Genomic DNA, 27,679 nt, shown 5'->3' on the forward strand with positions numbered 1-27,679 from the left:
TTACTAGGACCAAACGAAGAGCGCACATCACACCTGTCTTGAGATCACTACACTGGCTCCCTGCCAGTTATAGAATAGACTTTAAGATCCTTTTACTAGTCTATAAATCACTCCACTGCGATGCACCCAATTACATGGTGGACATGCTCATAAGATACACACCAGCTAGACCCCTAAGGTCTAGTGGCACGGAACTTTTAATAGTGCCAGAGGCTAGGACAAAGAGATTTGGAGGATCAGCTTTTAGCATATGCTCCTAGATTGTGGAACACCTTACCTGAGGGCCTGAGGTTGTCTAAAACTCAGGACATTTTTAAGCGTGACCTCAAAACCTACTTATTCAATGTCGCCTTTTGCTACTAAGGGAGACATTGGACATTATAGAACTAGGATCACTAGGCCATTACACCATACTCGTGTTTTGAGATTTGTGTTGACAGGAAAATGGACCCGGGTGCTGATGAGGCACTGTCAGCTCCCAGTAGCACCTAGAGCAGTACTGGAACCGGTACAAGGGTGTACCAGGACCACCATCAGGTTGTATTGCTGTCATCTTTATTGTCTTTATTGTGTTGTTGCATCATAACTGTGCTTAAGATTCTCTTTTGGCAGGACCTGTGACCATGCTGGATGCAGAACGATGCAGATATAACACTACATTTATGGACAGTGTGTACGCTGATAATATGCAAGGAACTTTTCCTGGATACATGGTGTACAGGTTTTTTGCCCTTGCTTGCTTGCTTTGTGCCGGTGGTCCTTGGCCTCCCCTTGGGCCCCCCGGCTGCCCCGTGTGCCTGGTCTGTTCCGCCGCCGGGGCACCTGCTTGGCCGTCCTTGGTCTGTGCTTGCTTGGCTGGGCCGGGTGTGCTGGTGGTGGGGCGGGCTGGGTGTGTGGGGCGGCGGGGGCTCCCCGGGGGGGGGTGTGGGGGCCCACCGCTGGGTACTGGTAGGCAAACTGGCTAGTAGTCGCTCTATGTGTAAAGAAACTAGTCCGGGCCCACATAGTCACACGCCTCCCGCCCAACCTGGATCCATACCAGTTCGCCTACAGAGCCCACAGGTCCACAGAGGACGCCATCACGACGACTCTCCACTCCACTCTATCCCACCTGGAGAGGGGAAACAGCTACGCGAGACTGCTCTTTGTGGACTTCAGCTCCGCCTTCAACACCATCCTTCCAGACAGGCTAGTGACCAAACTACTAGACCTGGGACTATCACACTCTATATGTGCATGGATCAAGGACTTCCTGTCCGACCGCCCCCAGAGGGTGCGGGTGGGCTCCCACACCTCCGCAGCCCTCAGACTCAGCACTGGGTCCCCCCAGGGCTGCGTGCTAAGCCCCATCCTCTACAACCTCTACACCTACGACTTCACCCCCGTCCACCCTAGCAACTCCATCGTAAAGTTTGCAGATGACACCACCGTGGTGGGCTGCATCTCGGGGGGGGACGAGGCGGCGTACAGGGATGAGGTAGAGCAGCTGAGCAAGCTGTGCAAGGTTAACAACCTGCTGCTGAACAAGTCAAAGACCCAGGAAATCATCGTGGACTTCAGGAGGAAAAAATCTGAGGTCCAGCCCCTGCTCATCGACGGAGAGAGCGTGGAGAGAGTCTCAACCCTCCGATTCCTGGGGGTGCACATACAGGATGACCTGTCCTGGAAGAACAACACAGCAGCCATCATCAAGAAGGCACAACAGCGGCTCTACTTCCTGAGAGTCCTCAGGAAGGACCACAACAAGCAGGGGATACTGGTGGCCTTCTACCGCTGCGCAGTGGAGAGCATCCTCACCTACTGCATCTGCAACTGGTTCTCCAGCTGCACAGCCGCAGAGAGAAATGCGCTACAGAGAGTCGTGAGAACAGCCCAGAAGATCACCGGCGCCCCCCTCCCCTCTCTGGAAGAGCTGTACAACACACGCTGCCTCAGGAAGGCCTCCAAGATCTCCAGAGACCCATCCCACCCTGGGTACGAACACTTTGCCCGGCTGCCCTCGAAAAGGCGGTACAGGACCATGGCCGCAAGGACAAACAGACTGAAGCTCAGCTTCTACCCCAGGGCCATCCAGGCCCTGAACACAGCAAAGACCTAGGTTCTGGCCCCTGGACAGTCTGGACGGATTGATGGCAGCTGCTGGATTGAAAAATCAGGTGTAGTGCTGAGGCACAAATGTGTACATTTCAAGCCTGCAAACTGCGACACTTTAAATGAATGTGCAATAACACTATGTGCAATATGACAACCCTAGTCATTTTATCTGTACAGTATAGTATAGTGGATAGTGTACAAGGCCTTTATTTATGTAAACCAGCTCCTTTCCCTTCTTGTTTTTTTTCTTTTTTTTTCTTTCCTAGCACCAGGGGAGCCACCCCTCCCAAATTTCGTTGTTTGGTACCTGTACTATAGCAATGACAATAAAGACCATTCATTCATTCATTCATTCATTCATTCATTCATTCAGAGGGCTGCAAGGGAATTTTCCTGGCTACATAGTGTACAGGTTTTTACTTTTGCCTGCTCGCGGCTCTGTCAGTATTGATTGATTGATTGACTGATTGACTGAAAATGTTCATTGTGTGAAGCGCATTGAGTTGCATCTTGTAAGAAATGCGCTATACAAATAAAATTTGATTTGATGATTTGATTTGATTTGACCAAGTCTGTCAAAATTAACAATAAATATATAGACACATAAATGAATGTATGAACAAATAAATGAATGAATACACACAGTATAACGAAATACATTTCTATATTTATTTATTCTTTTCCACATTCATTCTTTCTTTTCCACATTCATTCTTTCTTTTCCACATTGTTTTCCACATTCATTCTTTCTTTTACACATTGTTTTCCACATTCATTCTTTCTTTTCCACATTGTTTTCCACATTGTTTTCCACATTCATTCTTTCTTTTCCACATTCATTCTTTCATTCTTTCCCCGATTATCAGATCTGTATGCAAATATGGGGGCGTGTTTCGCATTTTCATTGGTTGATGCCCCACGCATTTTCATTGGTTGATGCCCCACGCATTTTCATTGGTTGATACCGTGCGTGACGTGGTAAAAGCGACAAAGTCGAGATCGTCCTTGGGCCAAACCATTTTTCATTACCATCTGGGTGGGCAAATTCTAGATGTGATTTTTTTTATTCCTTTACATCCCTAGATTATGTTTTGATATGATATACCTTTTGCAGGGCTGCCAAGTTTCACCAAAAGTTTGGAGTGAGATTTTTTTGGCGGTGGAGCGAGCCAAAAGCGTTTTGGCAGCGGCGGCCCCTCTCTCCCACCCAATTATTTGTGCTAGTTTCCTGCAATTGTACATGTTGTTCATAAACCAGCGCAAGAAATTAAAATAATTAACATTTTATAAAACAAGAAAAGAATTCAGACAATATATCATATTTATGAAATCTTAATAAACAAATACAGTAGCCTACAGACTCTAAAAGAAAAATGGGCCCATCAACAGGACTCAGCCCCTTGGTCAGCAGCAGAAAGACCCGTGGTCATCATCATATGTTTCAGTTTGTGGGCTCATTGTAATTGTTGGCTATAAGCAAAACATTTCTTATTTTAGTTGTGATACTCAGTCCATGTCCCCGCCAGTGACGTGCCAAATACTCACTCCCCGCGTATACACACTACCCTCTGCGCCTATGCGTTCGCTTCCTTTCAATACAGCTTATTTAATTTAGTTAAAATTAGTGCTAATGCCTAATACCATACCACCATACCAGCACATCACAGCAGGAACAACCTATCTCAAAAAAGCGATCGTATTGTAACCAGTCCGGAAAGCTCTCTGTCGCTTACCAATAATCGAACCTAGAGAAATCAGCTACGAATGTCCCCTCCCCTCGCAGGTTCATTACAGTATATTACATAAATGTATTACTGTTAAGTGTTGTTGTGGATGTTATCCCTAGTGCCATTCTGAGGTTAGCATTGCGATGTGTTCGTCTTAACGTTTACAAACTAAAATATACGATCGCTTTTTTGTGATATGTTGCTCCTCTTGTGATGTCCTGGAAACGAACACATAAGCACTCCGAACAGCTGTCAGCGTCTTTTGTTGCTATAGGAAACCACTACTCTGCTTGCGATTGATCAGCTGTCAGCAGTGTTATTACGGGTACGTTCGTAAATGCACGAACGGTCAGTTTGCTCGGGCAAAACCGTGTTTTCAGTCAGAGCACCCATCCCTGAGCGCTCCCGGAGCGCAGAGCTCTGAACTTTGGAACTTTGTTATGTTTTGATATGAGAAATTTGAACTAAGTGGTCAGTTTATGAAAATAATACCATAGAATACTAAATAAAATATTTAAATAATAGCCCCCTAGCGTTTGGCGCCATATTGTGACACCCCCCCCCCCCAAAGTCCAATCAAAAATGAATAAATATTAGCATCATAAAACAGCAATTTGGCGAAATGCAACACCAGCACACTTAAAAAACAAACAATGTTAGTTGTAATGTACAGTTTTGTAGCCTGCTGTTTGTTCTGCACCGGACATGTGTGAAATTGCTGCTGTGTTATTGTTGTTCTGTGATATAACACAGAATATTAGTCAACATTAATATTCAGGGAAGAAAATAAGCCTACTTTTTTTTGATGGGGGGCGGTAAGAGACCTGGATAATGGACAGGGGGGCGCTGGCCCAAAAAAGGTTGAGAACCACTGCTCTATCTGATACATATATCGACGCACATTGTGTCGGAAGATCGACGCTGTGTCGTGACTACTGCGTCGAGCGTAACGTCACTATTTTCCGCGTTTCTCTCTGTCTGCATTCTATGAGACGGAGAGAGGTACGTGTCTACAGCAGTGCAATGTAAACTTGTAATATACTTGTCATAACTTTAATTTGAGTGCACATGAGAAGTTGTACATGCATTTAAGAATGAGTGCACATACATTCTGTCATGTTGTATCGAAAACATAGGTGTTATGAGCGTTTTAGAGACTTTAATTGAACTAACCTCGTGGTTCATTTTTCTGTATGCTAGCGCGCATCACTGTTCTCCGCGTCAGTTAGCTGAAATGCTTCAGTTGTCCTTTTTTGTGCTAGGTTGACTCGTGCTGAGAAGACACCTACATGTTTTGACGTTTCATTACAGCATTATTTTTGTGTGCATTGTACAGATTAAAAGTGCCTAAAGTACACATCAGCGTCCTGTCATCGGGCACATTCAGTGGGCCCAGATCAGGACTTGAAATTCTAGTCCTCAGCTTTTCCCCCTCCCGAACAAACGATGGTGGGTGTCGGCGCACGTCATGGTTGTTGATCGGTTGGCAAATTTTTTTGGGCCGCTACACACACGTTTAGCAACCTTTTAGGTGATTCTCAAAGTTATAGTAGTTAATATATATATATATATATATATATAGTTATAATAAGTATAGTTATTCTGTCATGACTCATGACTGAAGTCAGTGTGATAATGACGTCAGCTGTCTGTCTCATTAACACCTGCACGTTGCTGATTCAAGACTGAGGACTGTTTCATAACATTTCAAAAATCTTATTTGAACGTACTGTTTCATGAATAATAATAATAATCTTATTTGAACGTGCACAAACCCTCATGGACAACCGTGTCTGAATAGAGGCTGGTAAAGATTATATTATTATATTATATTCTGCAAGCTGCAACTGTCGTGCAACAATGTTGATAAGACAGATGTACCATGGTTGCTAACTAGCTAGCTAGCTATGAAGTCAATGTCAATGCTGGGTTAGGGTTAGTTAACCTAGGTTAGGTTGGTTAGGGTTAGTTAACCTAGGTTAGGTTGGTTAGGGTTAGTTAACCTAGGTTAGGTTGGTTAGGGTTAGTTAACCTAGGTTAGGTTGGTTAGGGTTAGTTAACCTAGGTTAGGTTGGTTAGGGTTGGTTAACCTAGGATAGGTTGGTTAGGGTTAGTTAACCTAGGTTAGGTTGGTTAGGGTTAGTTAACCTAGGTTAGGTTGGTTAGGGTTAGTTAACCTAGGTTAGGTTGGTTAGGGTTAGTTAACCTAGGTTAGGTTGGTTAGGGTTGGTTAACCTAGGTTAGGTTGGTTATGGTTAGTTAACCTAGGTTAGGTTGGTTAGGGTTAGTTAACCTAGGTTAGGTTGGTTAGGGTTAGTTAACCTAGGTTAGGTTGGTTAGGGTTAGTTAACCTAGGTTAGGTTGGTTAGGGTTAGTTAACCTAGGTTAGGTTGGTTAGGGTTAGTTAACCTAGGTTAGTTAGGGTTACGGTTATAAGGTTACTCGCTGAAGTGTGAGAACAGCGACTTAAAAACCACTGCCAATACGTGTCTTTATTTGACTTCTCTCTCGTGAATCGACTTGGCTGAACTGTTATTCAAGTAGTGAGTAAGTTGCTTTGCATCCATAGAAGACACTATTGGCCAACAAAATGGATAGATAACTTTCTTCTCTAAATTGCTTTGCAGATTCGAGTTGACTTGGTTGGACTTAAAAAATAATACCTTAAAAAAGAAAAGAAAAGAACAGGTCGTGAGTAACTAGCAGCCTAAGAAACATGGGTTTAATTTGATTGTCACTATAACATTTTGAAATGTTGTTAGGTTTGTACTAAAGTATCTGTTCTCCTCATCTCTCCTTGGTCTGACAGTTGACAGGCAGGATGACCCAAGACCAGAAGGTCTCGAGGCTGAAGAAGGATGTGCGCTCCCTGCTCATATCAAGCAAGCTAGGCCTGTCCCTGGACCAACTGAAACAGGACTACATCAACATGATGGGCCACCCTCTGCCTCTGAAGGCCCTGGGCTTCAGCAATGTGCTGGACATGATGATGGCGATGCCTGACGTGGTGAACGTGAGGTATTTGAGAGACGGCAGCTTGGTGTTGAAAGGTAAGCCCAGTCTTATACTTTGACCTGCACAGAGCACATGTATGAAATGAAAAACAATGACTTCATTCCATCCAATCCCTTTGCTTCTCTTTTTCCTCCCATCCCTTGGTCCCTCTGCAGCGGTTGTGGACGACAGCACCAGAGGCATGGGGAAGCTGGTGGCCAGGCAGCGCAACCCTAAGCGCCACAGAAAGCCGTCCTCCATGGCGCCGCCCCGGCGGGCCCCCACGCCCCCGGCCCTGCCTGCTCAGCTCCGGGCCCAGCTCGGCCAGCTGCTCACCCAGGGGCCCGTTGGCCTGTCAGAGCTGGAGGCTGACCTAGAGCCACCTCCACCACAGCAGAACCCCTCAACAGACACAGCTGTGAGGCCGGTAGGAGACACAGGTGGGTTGATGCTGCAGTGGATATAGTATAGTGTAGTATAGTATATATATAGTGTAGTGTAGTATAGTATGTATATAGTATAGTATAGTATAGTGCAGATATATCTGTGTAGACAGATAAGATGGTATGTTTTCTGTTCAACATTGGTTTTTCTTCACATTTCTTAAAACATCTCTCAATGTATCCGTTTCAAGCACCTGATGTGAAAGCAGGAATACATTATCAATATTGCAATTGTTTAGCACTTGTGTCCATACTGCTCATTCAGTGTCCCTGTTTTCTACCGTTAACTATACATGGCCATGAGGGTGTGGTGTTTTAGTGGATGGTGAGTTGGATTGGTGATCAGAAGGTCATGAGTTCAAATCCCACCTGGGAACACCACCACTAGTAGGCCCTTGAGTAAGACCTGGGAACACCACCACTAGTAGGCCCTTGAGTAAGGCACTTAGCCCTAATTTACTGTGTCTCTATAATCTGTAATTGTAAGTCGCTTTGGATAAAAGCGTCTGCTAAATAGTTAAAAAGTAAAATGCATCCTATCGATTCTGTTCAGCTAATCCCACTGCATTCCCACTCTGCCTCCAATGACACAGACTTGAAGTCAGAGACAGACCTCCGCTTCACCACCAAGACCTTCCAACAGGTGAGAGAAGAGACCCATCTGACTCTAAGATGGACTTCTTCTGGTCTAAGAAGACATGGGCAGCTGGTATGTCTGACTCAGGTCTAAGAAGACATGGGCAGCTGGTATGTCCTACTTGCCCTTTTGTTCAAGGTGTAATCCATAGCTTCTATGCCCCCTGCAGAAGCTGGACAAATTCATAGACAATTGAGGCTGAAACCAAAATGCATTCACAAGAATAGATGTGATCACCTGTCTGTCTGATCACCTGTATGTCTGATCACCTGTCTGTCTGATAATAATAATAATAATAATTCATTGGATTTATATAGCGCTTTTCCGAGGCTCAAAGACGCTGACAATATGGGAAGAACGGAAAACACAGAAACAACAAGCAACAGATAACATGAGCACATAGAACACAGAGTTAACGAACGGGGAAGGTTGTATGCATGTCCAGGGGGGGGGCGGGGGTGGCAGGGATGGGGGAGATGGCTAGGGGTAGGGGAGGCTGTAGGCGTGGGAGAACAGGTAGGTTTTGAGGTGGGATTTAAAAGTGAGGAGTGAGGGTGAGTCTCTGAGTGGTTGAGGGAGAGAGTTCCAGAGGCGGGCAGCTCGTGAAAAGGCACGGTGACCGAAGCCTTTGAGTTTTGAGGGTGGGACAGTGAGGGGAACAATGGATGAGGATCGGAGGGTACGGGTAGGGCGGTGGGGGAGAAGGAGGTCAGTCAGGTAAGGGGGGGCCAGGCTATGGAGGGCTTTGTATGTGAGGATGAGGACTTTGAATTGAATACGTTCTTTGATGGGGAGCCAGTGGAGAGAGTGGAGGACAGGAGTGATGTGGTCACGGGAGCGGGTGTTTGAGAGGAGGCGTGCAGCAGAGTTTTGGACCATCTGGAGTCTATGGAGGGAGCGGGAGGTGATGCCGGTGAGTAGGGAGTTGCAGTAGTCGAGGCGGGAGGAGATGAAGGCGTGGATGAGGGATTCAGCAGCGGGGGGGGAGAGGCAGTGTCTGATTTTTGCAATGTTTCGGAGGTGGAAGTAGGATGTCTTGACAATGGAACTGACGTGGGGATCGAATGAGAGGGTGGGGTCCAGGATGAAGCCGAGGTTGCGAGCCAGGGGGGAGGGGGTGATGGTAGTGTCGTCAATGGTGAGTGTGATGGGTCCGGTTTTATTGAGGGTGGATTTGGTGCCGATGAGGATGACTTCGGTCTTGTCACTGTTCAGTTTGAGGAAGTTGTGTGTGAGCCAGGTTTTTATTGCGGAGATGCAGGTTTCGATGTGAGTGAGGGGTGGGTTCTGGGTGGAGTTTGTGGTGATGTAAATCTGTGTGTCATCAGCGTAGCAGTGGAAGTCCAGGTTGAATTGGTGGATGATGTGACCGAGGGGAAGTGTGTAGCAGAGGAAGAGCAGGGGGCCGAGGACTGAGCCTTGTGGGACCCCCTGTGTGACAGAGGAGGAGGAGGAGGTGTGACCGGAGAGGGAGATGAACTGGTGTCTGTTGGTGAGGTAGGAGGTGAGCCAGTCCAGGGCGGTGCCCTCAACACCCAGTTGGCGCAGCCTTTGAAGGAGGATGGAGTGGGACACTGTGTCGAAGGCTGCGCTCAGGTCTAGTAGAACTAGGATGTTGAGGGCACCTGAGTCTGCAGAGGTGAGGAGATCGTTGATTACTTTGACCAGGGCTGTTTCGGTGCTGTGATGTGGGCGGAAGCCAGATTGAAGGGGTTCATACAGTTTGTTGGATTGGAGGTGGGAGTGAAGTTGGGCAGCGACAACGCGCTCTAGGGTTTTGGAGAGGAATGGTAGGTTGGAGATGGGGCGGTAGTTGGAGAGATTGGCTGGGTCAAGAGTGGGCTTTTTGAGAATGGGGGTGACAGCGGCAAGTTTGTAGCTTGAGGGAACGTGGCCTTGGGATAGTGACTGATTGAAGAGGGCAGTGAGGTGGGGGATGAGGGCAGGGAGGCAGGCCTTGGTCAGGGTGGTAGGGAGGGGGTCAAGGGAGCAGGTGGTTGTTTTGGAGGCGGTGATGATAGTAGTGATGAGGGAGGAGTCAATAGGGGAGAAAGTAGTGAGAGGAGTAGGGGGAGGGTAGTCAGGAGGGGGGAAGATGACAGCAGGGGGGGCGGGGGTGGTGGAGTTGGAGATGGAGGCAGTCAGTGAGCTATTGATGTGGGAGATCTTGCTGTTGAAGGCGTGGAGAAAGGAGTTGCAGAGGTCAGGGGAGGAAGTTGTGTTGTTGTCCGGGGGTTGGAGTAGTGTCTTGACAGTGGAGAAGAGGGTGCGGGGGTTTCGATTGGAGGTGTTGATGAGGGTGGAGTAGTAGGCAGATTTGGCAGCTTGGAGTGCGTCACGGTAGGAGGAGATATGTTGCTTGTAGACTTCGGCATGGACAGTGAGGTGGGTTCTATTGTGTAGTCGTTCAAGTTGGCGGCCGGTCTGTTTCATGGTGCGTAGTTCAGGGGTGTACCAGGGGGAGGAGGTGGTGAAGGAGACAGTGATGGTTTTCAAGGGGGCCAGTGAGTCAAGGGAGTCAGAGAGAATGGAGTTGAGTAAGGTGGCATAGTCTTCCGGGTTGGTGGGAGTGGAGTCAGTGGGGAGGGCAGAAGATATGGACTGGGATAGAGTGAGTGGGTTGACAGATTTTATGTTACGGAAGGAGATGGTGCGTTTGATGGGGTGGCGCGGTAGGGGCAGGGGGGCAGAGAAGAGGATGCAGTGGTGGTCAGAGAGTGGGAAAGGAAGAGGGTGGGGGTTGGATATGGGTAGGGAGGCAGAGCAGACAAGGTTGAGTGTGTGGCCTTTTACATGGGTGGGGAAGTTGATGTGCTGGGTGAGGTGGAAACAATCAAGGAGAGAGAGGAAATCAGAGGTGAGGTTGGAGTTGGGTTGGTCGACATGGATATTAAAGTCACCGGTGAGTAAGAGACGGGTAGAAAGGGAAGAGGCAATGGTGAGGAGTTCAGAGAGATCAGACAGAAAAGAGGGGTGTGGCCTCGGTGGGCGGTAGAGTAGGAGTGCAGTTATGGAGTTGGGGAGTGAAAAAGCGAGGTATTCGAAGGATGACATGGGTGGGAGGTTGAGGTCCAGTACAGTGACAGTTAGGGTGAGTTTGTGGAGAGCAGCGAGACCACCCCCTCGCTTGGAGAGGCGGGGTTTAGCGATTAAGTAATTAGGGGGGGTGGCCTGGTTGAGTGAGTAGTAGTCCGAGGGTTGCTGCCAGGTTTCAGTGAGGAGAAGTATGTCCAGGTTGTTGTCCAGTATCAGTTCAGATATGACAGGGGATTTGTTGGAGAGAGAGCGAGTGTTCAATAGTGCAAGGGAGATGGATGGGGGAGCAGGAGGGAGAGAGCGGAGGTTTGAGGGGTCGGCGGTGCGGTGTGGGGTGATGACAGGTGAGCGAGAGTTAGTCCAAAATGAGGGGATGTTTGTGCCTTCAGGGTGGTGTAGAGTCCGGTGTCGATGTTGCTGGGAGCCTCGGTGGATGTAGCGGCGGCGGCGGAGAATGCCTGCCTTGGTGGCGGCGGTGGCAGCAGCAGCAGTGAGGCGATGGTTATGGTTCAGTGAGTGAAGGTCAGTGGCAGTATAGGTGAGTATGGTGGGCGGGGGTCCAGGGCAAAACGATAGGAGCAGCAGGAGGGTGAGTCCAAGTTGGAGATGAAACCAGAGTACAGGTGGGAGCAGTTCAGTGGATAGGTTGGGAGTGGCTAGTAGTTGGTGGGCAGTGAGTTGTGTAAACATGGCAGTGGACCAGAGTGACAGCGTGGTGTTGTTGTTGTTGTCATCTGTATTGCCAGCCTGGGACTGAACCCGCGCGGCCGGCCAGCCTAACCGTGCCATGCCAGCGACCAAAACCTGCAGTAGTGAGTGAAGGCCGGGAAGGACTGACACTCACCTGCGGAGATGGCAACCCCCGAACCGGGGAGGGAGTGGTGGCTACCTCCCGGGACGGGGGTAGTGGCACAGCACAGCCAGGCCAGCGATGTCTGAGAGCGGCGCGCAGCGGGTCGGTCAGCAACACAAAGCCGGGGGACAGGAATGATGAGGCGGTGAATACTGCAGTCCGGTAGAGGAGGCGATGGATACTGTAGTCCGGTAGCGGAGGCGATGGATACTGTAATCCGGTAGTGGAGGCAGTGAGAGGCGGGAGGTGGAAAGCAGCGGAGGTCGGCGAAAAGTCAAAAATACTTGGAAAAGAAAAGACGAAAAATAAAAAGCGGAGACCTCCGCGGGAAGACGGGCACACAAAACAAGGTAGACGGCGAAAACAAGAAACCAGGACAGGATACAAAAAGACAGGATACAAAAGACAGGACCGGGGGACAAAAGCGGCAGTCACAGCGCTTGACGCCAGCGTGCTCTGAACCCGGAAACAGCAAACAGCAAACAGCTACGGCAAACGCAACAGGACGCAACAGGAAACCACAACTTCTTCCAATAAGTGGAATTCTCTGACAGTCTGTATGTCTGATCACCTGTCTGTCTGATCACCTGTATGTCTGATCACCTGTTTGTCTGATCACCTGTCTGTCTGTGATCACCTGTATGTCTGATCACCTGTCTGTCTGATCACCTGTCTGTCTGATCACCTGTCTGTCTGATCACCTGTCTGTCTGATCACCTGTATGTCTGTGATCACCTGTATGTCTGATCACCTGTCTGTCTGATCACCTGTATGTCTGATCACCTGTACATCTTCTTTAGAGATTGTAAATCTTAGAGAACCTTCATTCAGTCCTCAAAGCCTCTTTGTGGTGACACAAGTAAAAACACAAGTGTGTGTGTGTGTGTGTGTGTGTGTGTGTGTGTGTGTGTCCAGGTCCGGTCCAGTCCTGGGAAGGTGGTTCCTCTGGACGCCCTGCGGGGTCAGCGCTTGAGGGCTCCCACGCGCAGGGGCCCCCGGGAGCTGATATCTGTGCTGGTTGAGCATGTGGAGTCACCCAGCAACTTCTACATCAGCTTCAACGAGACCCAGGAGGCCCGCGCCCTGGTGGACATGATGATGAATATGAGGTGAGGAGACGGTGCCGCTCAGACCGGGAAGGCAACATGAACAGGAAATTAATGGTTGCCTTGGTTGTAGTCATGCTGCAGATGATCAGATCTCTTATCAGGTCTAATATCTCAGGTAACCACATGAATGACATAGTAGCTGGAACGTAACCCTATGGTTAGATCAGAGTACTGCATCTTCACTGGTTAAAAAGAACCATGAATAGAATCAAAAAAATAATAATAATAATTCTTCCTTCTTCTAGCATTGCGACTGCCAATGGCCTAGCATAGATCTTAGCATAGATGATTTTTTCTTACAATGACTGATGGATAGATGATTCACTTACTTAAATGTATTTGTTTGAAGTCACTTTGGAGTTTGTGGGACCATGTCTTCCTCCTAGGAGCTGCTACACCTGTCCTGAGGTGGCGGAGCGCTACGCCCTTCCCTCAGGCTTCGTGCGTCAGGGCCAGGTGTGCTGCGTGGATCCCAGAGACATGTGGTTCTACCGCGTCGTCGTCCACCGCATCCTCAGCCAGACCCAGGTGGAGGTCTACTACGTGGACTATGGGGTCCTCACCACTGTGGACAGGACCAGCCTCAAGTTCCTCAAGTAGGCTTCTTCTGGTCCAGTTCAGACAGACAGCAATGTAGACAAGTAGGCTTGTTCTGGTCCAGTTCAGACAGACAGACAGCAATGTAGACAAGTAGGGTTCTTCTGGTCCAGTTCAGACAGTATGCATCAATGAAAGTCAATGGGCCGGTTTCACAGACAAGGCTTACGGCTTCAGTCCTGAATGCGTGTGTCTCACGACCAAAGCGTGAGACTTGGCAGCTCTGTGTGTAGGTGTTCACTCTGTGTTTCATTGTAGCTTGGCTCTCTAAAATAAAGCTGATGTTGAGAAGCTGTATGTGACAAGAAAGCAGTCTGACCCGTAACAATGTCGTACTGTGTCCGTATGGTTTGGGTCGACACCATAGTGTGGGAGACTGCTTCTCGCCACATACTGTAGTGTAAAGTCAATGTTGCGTAAATGTGACGGTCATTTTGATGACAAGTGTTTAGACCTCCTTGTCTGTGTTGCTGTCGTCTCCCTCCATCTCTCTGGTTTCTCACCCCAAGGTCTTGTTACTCTGAGCTCCCGGCACAAGCAGTCCCCTCATCGCTCACTGGAATCAAGCCAATGGGTGTAAGGCTCCACACAATCTCATATCACTCTTATTGACCACCAATCTCCCCAAGCTTTTAACACTGTACTGTTCCCATAGAGTCCCATTGACTTCCATAACCCACATTTACATTCAGGATAGCACTCTCCCATTCAAAGTGCTTTGAGTTGCATTCATGTACGAAAGGCGCCATATAAATAAAGTTTTACTTTACTTTACTTACTTAACAATATTAAAAGCCAGTGTTTTGGTGTTCCAGGGCAGTTGGAGTGAGAACGCCACCAGCTCCTTCCAGAAGCTGTGCTGTGAGCGCCCCCTGGTGGGAGCCCTGGACAGCTATCACACAGACTTTCTGCAGGTCTTCCTGTGTGACACAAACACAGAGGAGGATGTGTACATTCACAGTGTCCTGCAGAGCCAGGGCCACGGGATCTCCTGTCCCCCTGCAGTCAACTCAGAGGTCAGTAAGGCACACACACACACACACACACACACATACACTTGCATACACATACTGTATATATCCATTCAACAACAATGATCCATTCCATTCATCCATTTATTCTGATATATTCTTATTTCTCCTTTCAGCTGTGTGACCAGTTCAACCCTGTGACCCTCTATCTGGGAGAAGGTGTGTTTGATGAAGGAATGGATGAAGTAGACATGGACATGGACCAAACCCCAGAGCCCTGCACCCAAACCCCTGACACACCCCAGGTGAAGAGCTCCCCTTTCCCCATTCTAACAATACTCACACCACACACACACACACACACACACACACACACGTAGATGAAAGCACAGGTGGGTATACCTGCTGGGCATTGCTGCCTGTCGCACCTCCGACGGTGCCAGTGGGCTGACTGCAGGGTCGTCAGCCGGGAGCCACCCTTCACTGATGTTTCGCTCCTTTAATCCCGGAACATCTCAAGGTGGTGGAGCAGTGACAGGGACGTCTCCCTGCCACTCCCTGCAGCCAGCCCTAGGATCCTCCTTTCCCCCACGCCTTGTCCTTTCTTCTGAGCCAGAGCCAGAAGCTCCCTTGTTCAGCCTCCTCCGCCAGGTCTTTGAGCGCCTTTCTCAGCTTGGATCCTGTGATCCCCAGCGACCTCAGGAGCCGCTGTGTAGATGTTCCTGTATAGCCTCTGCACCCAACTTCCACAGGATAGGTGACTGCCCTCCACCCTGCTTGCGAGCACGCAGCTGCCAAGTCTGTGTACTTTTCCTTCTTTCTCTCGAAGGCAGCCTCCATCCCCTCTTCCCATGGAACGGTCAGCTCCGCCATGATGACTGTCCTCATCGGGGTAGACCAGAGTACGACATCTGGCCGAAGGGAGGTTGATGTGATCTCGTGTGGGAACTTCAGCTGTCGATCGAGGTCAGCTCTCATGTTCCACTCTCCTCCAGGAGACAGGAGGGACCACTGCTTCGTGCTGCTGCCCTGACTTTCTCCCCCTTGCCGGACAAACTGGATCCGCTGCTGTGATGTGACTGGGCTGCTCTTGTTTGATTCCAGTCTGCGTGCTTCCAGAATTTCCGTTAGTTTGCGCAGCACCCGGTCGTGCCGCCATCTGTACCGACCCTGCGTCAGTCCCGCCTTGCATCCAGAGAGGATGTGTCGCAAGTTTGGGTTGTTGGCGTTGCAGAGTTGGCAGGTCTCCTCTGTGCCGTACCAGAGGTGCAGGTTCCGGGAACTGGGAAGGGTGTCGTAGGTGGCCCTGATCGAGAAGCTCAGCCTTGCTTGGGGCAGCCTCCACATATCCTTCCATGTGATGGCTCTGTTGATCACAGCCTCCCACGTTGTCCACCTTCCTTGCTGTTGTTGGCCCACGGCTCTGATTTTGTAGCACTCCTCTTCGATCTTTACGACTTCGGAGATCACTAGATCTTTCCTTTCCTTCCTCGTTGCCTTGGACCACATCTTGGGTGCTGATCCCCATCCAAAACCAGTCCTGCCTGGCTGCAGCACCCCGACGATCTCCTGGTGTTTCAAGCGATTGATGGCCTGGTCAACTGCCTGCGTGGCATCCCACTTGCGTCCTGTGCGAACCTGGGCCTTGCTGTGTTGGAGCTACTTGACCTCCCAGAGCTGGAGTACATCGGGGTGACACAGGTCAACGTCAAGGCCCAAGTAGGACCACTGACCCTGTATCACGCCCTCAGATTGAACAAGAGTGTGAATGTGTACAATAGATAATGCATGTCTATTAAAAGTAAATCAATTTGATTATTATACTTTTATAATATTACTCCGACTTTCTAAAAGGGTGTTGTATTGTTTAATGCACAAAAAGTAATCCCAACAGTACTTTTTCGGTATTGTTTGCCCTGTTTTATACTTGGCATTGCCGTGGAAACACTGGCTCACGTGAATTAGAACAACGTTTTTTTATAGTTACCATTATAGCATTATACCTTTACTCTTGTTTCTCAGTAGCGTATCTGATGGCTTATCAGACGTCATATCCAATGCCTTAACTGTTCTATTGTGTGTAATGTTTTAATGTTGTTAATAGGACCAGGGGTGGACCCCGGACCCCCCCACCCCAGAGGTGGTACAGCCCAAGGCAGCCCAAGACCTGGGTTACCATGGAGACACAACTGAGGTAAGGACACAGGCTTGACTGTGTTTAGTCGGTGATATCCTAAAATGAAACACACCGTTCCCTGCCTAAGTAATGGGACAGTCAAGTGTTTTTTAGTCTCTTGACTCTACACTCCAAAAGTTTGGATTGGAAATCAAAAACAATAACCATGAAGTTACAGTAGAGATTCTCAGCTTTTATTTGAGGGTTTGTGTATGGACTGGTTTCACTATTTCTCTCGGTTTTCTTTGAACAAGACTAAATCCAGCCAGTTCCAAACAGTCGTTATGAGAAAGCTCATTTAGTTGTCCCAGTCTATGCATGTACACTACCGTTCAAACGTTTGGGGTCACTTAGAAATGTCCTTTTTTTTTTTTTTTTTAAAGCACTGTTTTTTTCAATGAAGATAACATTAAATTAATCAGAAATACACTCTATACATTGTTAATGTGGAAAATGATTATTCTAGCCGCAAACATCTGTTTGTTTATGGAATATCTACATAGGTGTATAGAGGCCCATTTCCAGCAACCGTCACTCCAGTGTTCTAATGGTACATTGTGTTTGCTAATCGCGTTAAAAAGCTAATAGATTAGAAAAACCTTGAAAACCCTTGTGCAATTACGTTAGCACAGCTGAAAACTAGGGATGTCCCGATCCGATATCGATATCGCATATCGCTGCGATATTGGTCCTGAATGCTGGATCGCAGATCGCACAAGAAAAAAAATAGGCTTCGATCTGCGTGGCCGATCTGGCGTGTCACTCACGTGATGACAACAGTAGTAGTCAGTGGTCACATGCAGGAGAGTTGGCTAGTAGCTACCTGTTTGTAATGAGTCTGACAATGTCATGATGCTAGCTGGTGAAATCATAAACCATTTGCTTAAGTAATTTTTCGGTTATTTACATAGTCTGAAACTACAGATGGTAAGCTTTCAAATGATGCGTCATACATTGAAATCGGAAAAAAATTCAAGGTGACACGAGTATTTGAATGTTGGTGCACCGAATGGGAATGCGACAGGAGAAAAGTGACTGATCAAACCACAACAAACGCTGCTAGCGGCTAACAGTGGTACATCGCTACAAACGTCTAACTGCGTTTTTATATCATCACAACATACTGAGAGAACATGGACATGCTAAAAACACATAACTACACATAACTAGATGAACACACAGTCCTTGCTTTTGAACACGTCCTAAAACGAGAGTATGTTTACAAGTCATTATCACTTACTGGTAGCCTCCGAAAAACGAGAACAGTTAATCCAATCCACAGATTATAACTGTTTTTTATTATATGGACTGGGTACTTAAAACTTGAGTTGAAAAAAAAGAAAGCCAGATATTGTTGACACCCCTTCGATTTCTGGTCTCACCAGCAGCGTCACTAGGCTACACTTTTAAAAAGGGTCCTATAATTGATTTCCCATTTGTAAGAGAAGATAAATAGAATCAAAACCTGAAGGCACTAAAACTAGAAATCAGACAGTAACTCTTTTTTTCTACAATGCTGAATGCTGCTGTCTAAATTGTTTTAACCAGTTGGTCACTGAGTACTGCAGAGTACTGTTTTTGTTGCTTGAATAAAGGCTGGCAGTCTTTAATAGCCAACTGTTGCTGTGGACTATATACTGGGGAAGTATTTGTTATTATTCAGGAGTAAAACAATAAATACAAATATCGGATTGGTATCGGTATCGCAGATACCTGAAGCCCAGGTATCGGTATCGGTATCGGTAGTGAAAAAATGGGATCGGGACATCCCTACTGAAAACGTTTTTGCTGGTTAGAGAAGCTATACAAATGGCCTTCCTTTGAGCTAGTTGAGTATCTGGAGCATCAAATCATTTCTTACAAGATGCAACTCAATGCGCTTCACATACTGACAGAGCCACAAGCAGGCAAAAGCAAAAACCTGTACACTATGTAGCCAGGAAAATTCCCTTGCAGCCCTCTACACATAGAGCGACTACTAGCCAGTTTGCCTAGCATCACATTTGTGGGTTTGATTATACTCTCAAAATGGCCAGAAAAAGAGAACTTTCATATGAAACTCGACAGTCTATTCTTGTTCTTAGAAATGAAGGCTATTCCATGTGAGAAATTGCCAAGAAACTGAACATTTCCTACAACGGTGTGTACTACTCCCTTCAGAGAACAGCACAAACAGGCTCTGACCAGAGTAGAAAGAGAAGTGGGAGGCTCCGGTGCACAACTGAGCAAGAAGACAAGTACATTAGAGTCTCTAGTTTGAGAAATAGACGCCTCACAGGTCCTGACTGGCAGCTTCATTAAATGGTACCCGCAAAACGCCAGTGTCAACGTCTACAGTGAAGAGGCGACTCCAGGATGCTGGCCTTCTAGGCAGAGTGGCAAAGAAAAAGCCATATCTGACACTGGCCAATAAAAGGAAAAGATTAATATGGGCAAAAGAACACAGACATTGGACAGAGGAAGATTGGAAAAAAGTGTTATGGACAGACAAATCTAAGTTTGAGGTGTTTGAATCACACAGAAGAACATTTGTGAGATGCAGAACAAATGAAAAGATGCTGGAAGAGTGCCTGACGCCATCTGTCAAGCATGGTGGAGGTAATGTGATGGTCTGGGGCTGCTTTGGTGCTGGTAACGTGGGAGATTTGTACAATGTAAAAGGAATTTTGAATAAGGAAGGCTACCACTCAATTTTGCAACGCCATGCCATACCCTGTGGACAGCGCTTGATTGGAGCCAATTTCCTCCTATAACAGGACAATGACCCAAAGCACACCTCCAATTATGCAACAACTATTTAGGGAAGAATCAGGCAGCTAGTATTCTGTCTGTAATGAAGTGGCCAGGGGAGTCACCAGATCTCAACCCTATTGAGCTGTTGTGGGAGCAGCTTGACCGTATGGTACGCAAGAAGTGCCCATCAAGCCAATCCAACTTGTGGGAGGTGCTTCAGGAAGCGTGGGGTGAAATTTCTTCAGATTACCTCAACAAATTAACAGCTAGAATGCCAAAGGTCTGCAATGCTGTAATTGCTGCAAAGGGAGCATTCTTTGACGAAAGCAAAGTTTGAATGACAAAATAATTATTTCAAATAAAAATCATTATTTCTAACCTTGTCAATGTCTTGACTGTATTTTCTATTCATTTTGCAACTCATTTGATAAATAAAAGTGTGAGTTTTCATGGAAAACACGAAATTGTTTGGGTGACCCCAAACTTTTGAACGGTAGTGTATATAATCTATACGTCTGAATATAAACAGAGACTTCAGCCCCTCCCCCTCCCTCAGACATGGAAGCAGCCTCCGCCCAGAGGGAAGGAGAAGCAGCAGCCCTGTCATGGCTGTGTAGGGGAGGGGGGCGCTCCCCCCCAGCCCCCCATCCTGAGACCACTGAGCCTCCACACCCCTGGACTAATGCACACCCAGAGCTCCCCATATGGTGACTACTACCCAAACACACACACACACACACACACACACACACACACACACACACACACACACACACACACACACACACACACACACACACCAGGGGCTAACCAGAGCACTAATTATGCTAGAAAACCCCATTGAAGTTAGCCTCATGAAGGGCATGTACATTTCAACCCTGCAAACCCAGTGGTAGATGGTTACCACTGATGATGTTACCACTGAAGAGATCTGTCCTCTCTAAGGGGTTTTTATGTCCTGTCCAGGTGTGTGTGTGTCCGCCCCAGCCTTCTGGGCAGCCTCCCCCAGCTTCATCTTCCCTCTCTTCGGGTCGGGGAAAGTGCTCCATGTCCGTCACCCCTGGCATTTCAGCCTGGGCGCATCTGCCCGCCTGGCGGCCGGGGCCCACCTCCTCCACTGGTCCCCCTACAAAATGGACTGAACCCCCCCCCCGTTAAATTTTGTTACATTTGTTACATTTTGTTAAATTTCGTTAAATGTTGTTAAATTTTTGTTAAATTCTGTTAAATGTTGTTGTTGTTCTGTTACATTTTGTTGTTCTGTTAAATGTATTAGCATTTTAATAAAAATGTAATAAAAATCAGGTAAGAGTTTGTAATGTTCATGATTTCTATTACGCATAGAGACTGTTTGGGTGGTAATGTTGTATCAATGTCATGCTGCAGGTCTAACCATGACAAAGAAGGCGTGGGCAAACCTTTTGGCTCAGGGGCCACATTTGGTCTTGAATACCAGGTTTCTCATTCTCATTTTCAGACTATTTTCTTTTTGATCAAGGTTTTTTTATTTTGTTTTCCGCAAGACTATTTTCTAACGGCCATATCCATTTTATTTTTTTAAATTCAGGACTCAGAAAACAGGAAACGGGCCACAGTTAGCCCGTGGGTCGTAGTTTGAACACCCCTGATCTACTGGCTTTTCTGGCTGATCCATGTTTGTTTATAGGATCACCCTACAGCCTGCAGCTACAGCATTCCCAGAATGGGAGGGTGGGGGACTGAGGCTAGAATGAGAGGAAGGAACCATATGGAACCAGTTGTTCTGGAGTAATACAGGATCGCTAGAGACAAATGTGAGCATGTTCCCCTTATTTCCCATTCATTCCAGATGCTGTGGGCGTGACTTACAGAGCATATAAGGAGACGTTTCTCATGAATGCCTCACACACTGTGTATATGAAAAGTTAAGATTAAATGAAGATATTCTTTTGGGTGTAAAATGGGGATGTGGACATTAGGGTGCATCAAAATATACAATTCTACCATACTGATCTGTTCAGGTGCTAAAAGTGTTCCATGTCAAGTTGTTATAAGACATGCAAAATATGTTTGCAATACGTGATGATCTACAGGTGGCACGGCACATCAGCTTTTATGGCTAAAGGGGGTAACCAGAGCCCACTGAAGGGAGCCGTCATTGATGATGCATTTTAACCTTTATTTCTATCTGTCCCTTAATATCACTGTCATCACCATCACACTGTGTATAATGCACTGTACAACTTCCATTTCTACATTCAACATGTTTATTTTGTAACCTGAGGTGGTAACCATGGTATCAATGCTGTGAGGCAAAACACACTTCCTCTCCTCTTGACACACCCTCTCCTCTCCTCTCCTCTTGACACACCCTCTCCTCTCCTCTTGACACACCCTCTCCTCTCCTCCTGACACACCCTCTCCTCTCCTCTTGACACACCCTCTCCTCTCCTCCTGACACACCCTCTCCTCTCCTCCTGACACACCCTCTCCTCTCCTCTTGACACACCCTCTCCTCTCCTCTCCTCCTCCTGACACACCCTCTCCTCTCCTCCTGTCCTCTCCTCCCCTCCTCTCCTCTCATCCTGACACACCCTGTCCTCTCCTCTAATCCTCTCCTCCTGACACACCCTCTCCTCCTCTCCTCTCCTCCTGACACACCCTCTGTCCTCCTCTCCTCCTCTCCTCTCCTCCTGATACACCCTCTCCTCTCCTCTCCTCTCCTCCTGACACACCCTCTGTCCTCCTCTCCTCCTCTCCTCTCCTCCTGATACACCCTCTCCTCTCCTCTCCTCTCCCCTCCTCCTGACACACCCTACAGTCACATGACAGTCTCAGATTCTGGGTGGTACGAATGCAATGGGAGAGCAACATATCAGCCTGACCCCAAACCCTTCACACAGAAGCGATGATAGCACGAAGCCCCCCAGACTTAGAGGACCAACCACACCAGGAAGTGATGAAGAACATAAGGAGGACGACCCTACAACGACATCATATTTCACATTTACATTTTATCCATTTAGCAGATGCTTTAATTCAAAGAGACTTCAAATTTGAGTTTTTATCAAGAATAAAGAATATAACAACATGTAATAGTCTCCCACCCCCCATTCAATAACGGGTGTTGTTATTGTTGTTTAATTGTTTAGAATACATTGTGACTATTAAACATGGACATAATGGAAAAGAAACCTCAATTTCTCTCCCTTTTCTTTTCCCTCTTTTTCTTCCCCCTCTTCGCACCTTCTTGCCCCCCCCTTAACAGCCTATCGTTCCCCTCGCCGTTCCATCAGGGTCCATTCTTCTCAGTGAGTCACGTGCTCTTGAAACTTGTACAAACAAAAGAGATGATCATGATCTAATGGATTGATATCTTAAACGGAAGAATTACAAACGACAATGCGTCTATGAAGTAAATAAGAAAATCAGTCTTGGTAGCCTACATTTCATGCATAAAGTATTATAGGCCTAATACTAATAGACCTAGACCTACAATGCTATTAAGAATGTGGAAAGATTTGAAGATTTTATGTTTGGTTTGGCAGCTTATTAGTGGTTATCACCTCTTAAAGGTATGGACTGCTTTTCTTCAAAAAAAGAGTTTTGCCAGAAAACGTCCCCTGCCATATCTTGCTCCCCTTCGTATGATTCGCTCGTAGGTCGGGCTGTGGTTGTGATAGAGACATGAGACCAGAGGTTTTTTACGCACCTGAGTCTCCTGAACAGTAGATATCGACCCCTAGTCGATCAGACCTTCTTAGGCTGAGCTATGGTCACGTTTCCGCACCTACCCCCCTGTAATATTGTTTCTTTTTTCTTGTATTGTTTCTTTTTTGTAATGTATTTGCCTTACCTTGATTCCTAGATAAATGGTTCAAAAGGAAAACATTAAGTTAACAAATGTAAAATTGCACTGTTTGAATTGTAAATTATTTGTAGAAGACTAAACAGGTGTAGCATTTGGCCCACCTAGTGCCTTAACTAGTGCGGGTCTCTGAAATAGAGGAATACATCTAGTATGACATTAAATTACCAACCTTATTCTAAACTAAAATATTGTCAGGGTGCAGTAATTGGGGCAGATCTCATTACAACTTAGAGGCGCTACAAACAAGGAATCTTCTGTAAATTTAACATAAATTAAGTTACATTAATATTACTACAATATAAAACCCTGTCTCAAGCCTGGGTACACAGCAGGCTACAGAGTGCTACAGAGTAAAAACAAAAAAACAGCCTAAAACATAATAAGTTAAAAACATTTAACTTTAACCAAAAAAACACAAAATAAATCACAAGAATGAACACAGTTCAACAGTCAAAGGCCTTTTTGAATAAGGGAGCTAATGTAGTGAGTGTAGAATGGGGGCTATGTGGGGGTTATGTGCTCGTATTTGCGGACTCTCATCAGGATCCTGGCAGCGCTGTTCTGGATGCATTGCAGCTTCTGTATGCTTTTGCCAGGAATCCCGATGAAGAGCGCATTGCAGTAGTCCAGTCTTGAGGAGATAAAGGCATGGACAAGTTGCTCTGCATCTGAGGGTTAGAGTGGGACGGAGTTTGGAAATAGTTCTGAGATGATAGGAGGTTTTGCACAGGTGTTTTATATGGTCACTGAAGGTCAGGTGAGGGTCAAACCTAGGGAAAGCAACTTCCTTCTCTAGCACCTTGGACAGGAAGGCAAGGTTGGAGACAGGCCTATTGTTGGCTAGAACCTCCGGGTCGAGGGTGGGCTTCTTGAAAAGGGGGCGGATGACAGAGACTTTGAGAGCAGGTGAGACATGACCAGTTCGAAGGGAGAGGTTAACAGCTTGAGTGATGAATGGGCTGAGAATGGGGATGTATGACTCGAGCAGAGCAGTGGGAATGGGGTCCAGGGCGCAAGTGCATGATTTCATACCTCTAAGGATTTCAATAATGTGGCTCTGCTGAACCTCTGTGAAGCATGGGAGGGATGGCAAGGGGTTGGTAGCAGAGGGAGACAGAGAGATGGGGCTGGGCGTCAGAGATCGAATGTTGTTGACCTTGGATCTGCATCGCTGCTCTATAGCTTCAGTAGTGGGAGATGGTTGTCGCTTCAGGAAATGGTTTACGGTGGAAAAAACTAGCTAGCTAGTTATAATAATAATAATAATAACTTTAATTTATATAGCACCTTTCAGGGAACCCAAGGTCGCTTAGTTATCTAACTAGCTAGATATACATTACCACTAACTCTAAACTAGCTTGCTAGCTAAAGTTACCTCTAAATATGGATCTGACTGGGGCTAAGTTAATTTATTTGAGGGGGTAAACACACACTTTATTTGTTTTTTTGCTTTGAACAAATTACTTACCAACAAGGCATCTGCCTATGGTCCTAGCGGTCACCAGCAACTAGACTCACTCACTGAACATGTAACTACAGAGATGTGTGAAACCTGGACATAAACAAAACCTTCCAAAAGGGTTTAGGCAAGGCAAGTTTATTTGTATAGCACATGTCATAAGACAAGGGCAATTCAAAGTGCATTATATGCACACATTATATAAAGACAATAGCCTACAGTAAGAGGAGTATAGTAAGATTTGTATGTATTGTATGTGTTATTATCCATATTCTAAAGGCTTGCTTAGATTAGTTTTTACTGATTAGATTTCTATTCTGGAAAAACGCCTATTTGAAATAGATAATGTATAATTTGTATATTTAAACATACAAATTCAGAAAACAATACATGTACCCATCCATGGGTTTGACCTTTCATCTGCCTCGGCCTCAGTGTCCTGCATTCAGGTCCACAAAAAAAAGAAAGTTCCCTGAGTGCCCTGCCATATTTTGCTCCCCTTCGCGTGAGTCGCGCGTAGCTCGGGCTGTGGTTGTGATAGAGTCATCATGAACTGTATGCGCCTGGGTCTCCTGAACAAGTAGAGACCAACCCCGAGACGTTCAGAGCTTCCTACGCTGAGCTATGGTAACTCTCCCGCACCTACCGCACAATACCTCCGGAAAACTGCAAAAAGTAGGCATTCACCGGTAGGGGATAGGTGCGGGAAAGTTACCATAGCTCATCGTAGGAAGCTCTGATCGACTCGGGGTTGGTCTCTACGTGTTTAGGAGACTCAGGCGCATAAAAAAACATGAAAGGGCTCATGTCTCTATTGTTATATCCTGAGGACTATGAACCTCACCTGTATAACATGTACTACTCAGACAACGGTTGTTACTTGAGTATTTATTGTAATCTACTGTGGAGCCCCACGTTAGATCAACCTCACAGTACAGTGTTGTGTACCTACTGTGGTTAGTAGGCTACTCAAATAAACACGGAGAAACGGACTGTAGTTTACTAGCTTCTTTACTTGGAGTAATGACAACGTTACATTGCATGTCACGTCCTACATAGGAATGCTGGGAGGTACGTTCAACAGGTACGTAATAACGTAGTGACGTAACGTACTCAGGCCAGGTAGAATAAACAATGCTAGAGCAATAGATGCAAACCCAAATACTCTACATACAGCATGGCATCTTGAATACCCAGGATGCATAGCGTATACCCAGGATGCATAGCGTTAACAAAACCATGGCTATAAGTCCAAACGATCAGGAGGCCGCCGCTGTCTTTCAGGATTTCGCCGTGCAGCTGGAACCTCAGAGTCTCTGTGTCTCTGTAGTGGGCTCGGACCAGAGGCAGAATCAGGCGGAGGTGTTACAGTCTCTTTGATTGGAGAGTCAGGTGCTGCGGCAGCAACCTCAGGCTCAGGCATAGAAGAGCCTGAAACTTCTGCAGGTAGATTGTTAAACGTTGGTTATTGCGTATTGGCTAAGACCATAACGATCGGACTACACACTGAACGGAGGAATCATACGCTGTCAGACAGGGTTCATGTTATCAAGGAAGCAACGTTTATTGTGGGAATGGTCACATATATAGGATCAGCTGGCTCAATCATTCATGTCACACAGCTGGTGTCAATCAACCAATTATGCCCCACTCACACTGGGATAGGGATGACTGGAGAGCACACTCATGTCAACACCCCCACTTGCTCTCACCTGACCAAGATGGAGAGAAAAATAAACAAATCAATAACAATCAGTAGCCTACAATTTCCATAACACTCTTTGGGGCTGTCATTCCATCAATCAAACAAACAAAAGCTGGCACTGATATTGTTCCTCTCCTGTGAAACAAGAATATACATCATCATCATCATTTACAAACAGTCTTCAGTTTTTCACTGGTATTCTCTTATAACACTTAGAAAAAATAAAGCAAGAAAACCAAAACAAAAATTGACCGCTTGGTCCTTACTCACACTGATGTGGTTTCTCTCCCAAACATAACCTTTGTGAACCTAACCAATTTGTCCTTAGTTACTGGTTTGGTAAACACATCAGCCACCATTTGATCTGTGGGACAATATTGCAAACAGATCTGTCCATTCTGTACTGTAGACCTGATGAAATGGTACTTTATATCTATGTGTTTGCATCTTTGTCTGCGGACTGGGTTCTTAGCTAATGCAATCGTTCCCTGATTGTCCTCATGGACAATGGGTGGTGCATACTTGCATGCATCCATATGTGTCAACAGTTGAGTCAGGTGTAAACACTCTTGGGTGGTTGCAGCTAATGCCATGTACTCCGCCTCACATGTGGACAACGCCACCGTTGGTTGCTTTTTGGTCTTCCATGAGACCAATGGACCATTCTCATGTAGACTAACACAGTAACCTGTTGTGCTACGACGGTCTGTGACATCTGCTGCCCAGTCAGCATCACTGAAAGCCTGTAATCTCAAATCAGAGTTACACCTTTTGTAACACAACACTTTATCACTGGTGCCCTTTAAGAACCTCAATACATGTTTGGCAGTGGCCCAATGCTCCTCGGTTGGTTTGGTAAAATACTGGGACAGTTTACTCACTATGAAACAAAGATCTGGCCTAGTACACATAGTCAGGTAGATGAGGCTACCGACGACCTCTCTGTACCGAGTGACATCACTCATTAATCCTGCCCCTTCAGTGTAATTGAGTGTCTGCTCACAAGGCGTCGATCGGGGTTTACAGTTCTGCATGTCAAACCTCTCTAGCATGTTCTTTACACACTGCTTTTGTGACATTGTTACACATCCATCACACTGTTCAAAATCGATTCCCAGGAAATGTGTCAATTTGCCCATATCTTTCATCTGAAATTTCTTTGAGAGCATCTCTTTTACAACATTCAGTGCATTCTCGTTACTGGCAGCAATAACCAAATCATCGACCCATATAATCATGATCACTTTCTCATGTTCCGTTTCTTTAGTATATACACAATGATCTGCAGGGTTTTG

The 27,679-nt window shown here is 46.5% G+C and overlaps 1 protein-coding gene across 1 annotated transcript; it reads left to right on the forward strand.

Annotated features, from left to right (window-relative positions):
• Positions 1-6,642: 6,642 nt before the first annotated feature.
• On the forward strand, positions 6,643-20,512 carry LOC308150246 (tudor domain-containing protein 5-like; the record flags this gene model as incomplete). Its single annotated transcript, XM_080523097.1, has 11 exons — positions 6,643-6,871; positions 6,992-7,255; positions 7,852-7,901; positions 12,700-12,893; positions 13,280-13,489; positions 14,311-14,506; positions 14,638-14,766; positions 16,016-16,180; positions 16,566-16,655; positions 19,927-20,077; positions 20,337-20,512. 11 exons carry the CDS (start codon positions 6,643-6,645, stop codon positions 20,510-20,512), a joined length of 1,854 nt encoding a protein of 617 aa, XP_080379223.1.
• Between the last annotated feature and the right edge of the window lie 7,167 nt (positions 20,513-27,679).

This window comes from Nansenia antarctica (assembly GCF_963989245.1).
Source record: "Nansenia antarctica genome assembly, chromosome: 2".
Taxonomy (NCBI): Eukaryota; Metazoa; Chordata; class Actinopteri; order Argentiniformes; family Microstomatidae; genus Nansenia; species Nansenia antarctica.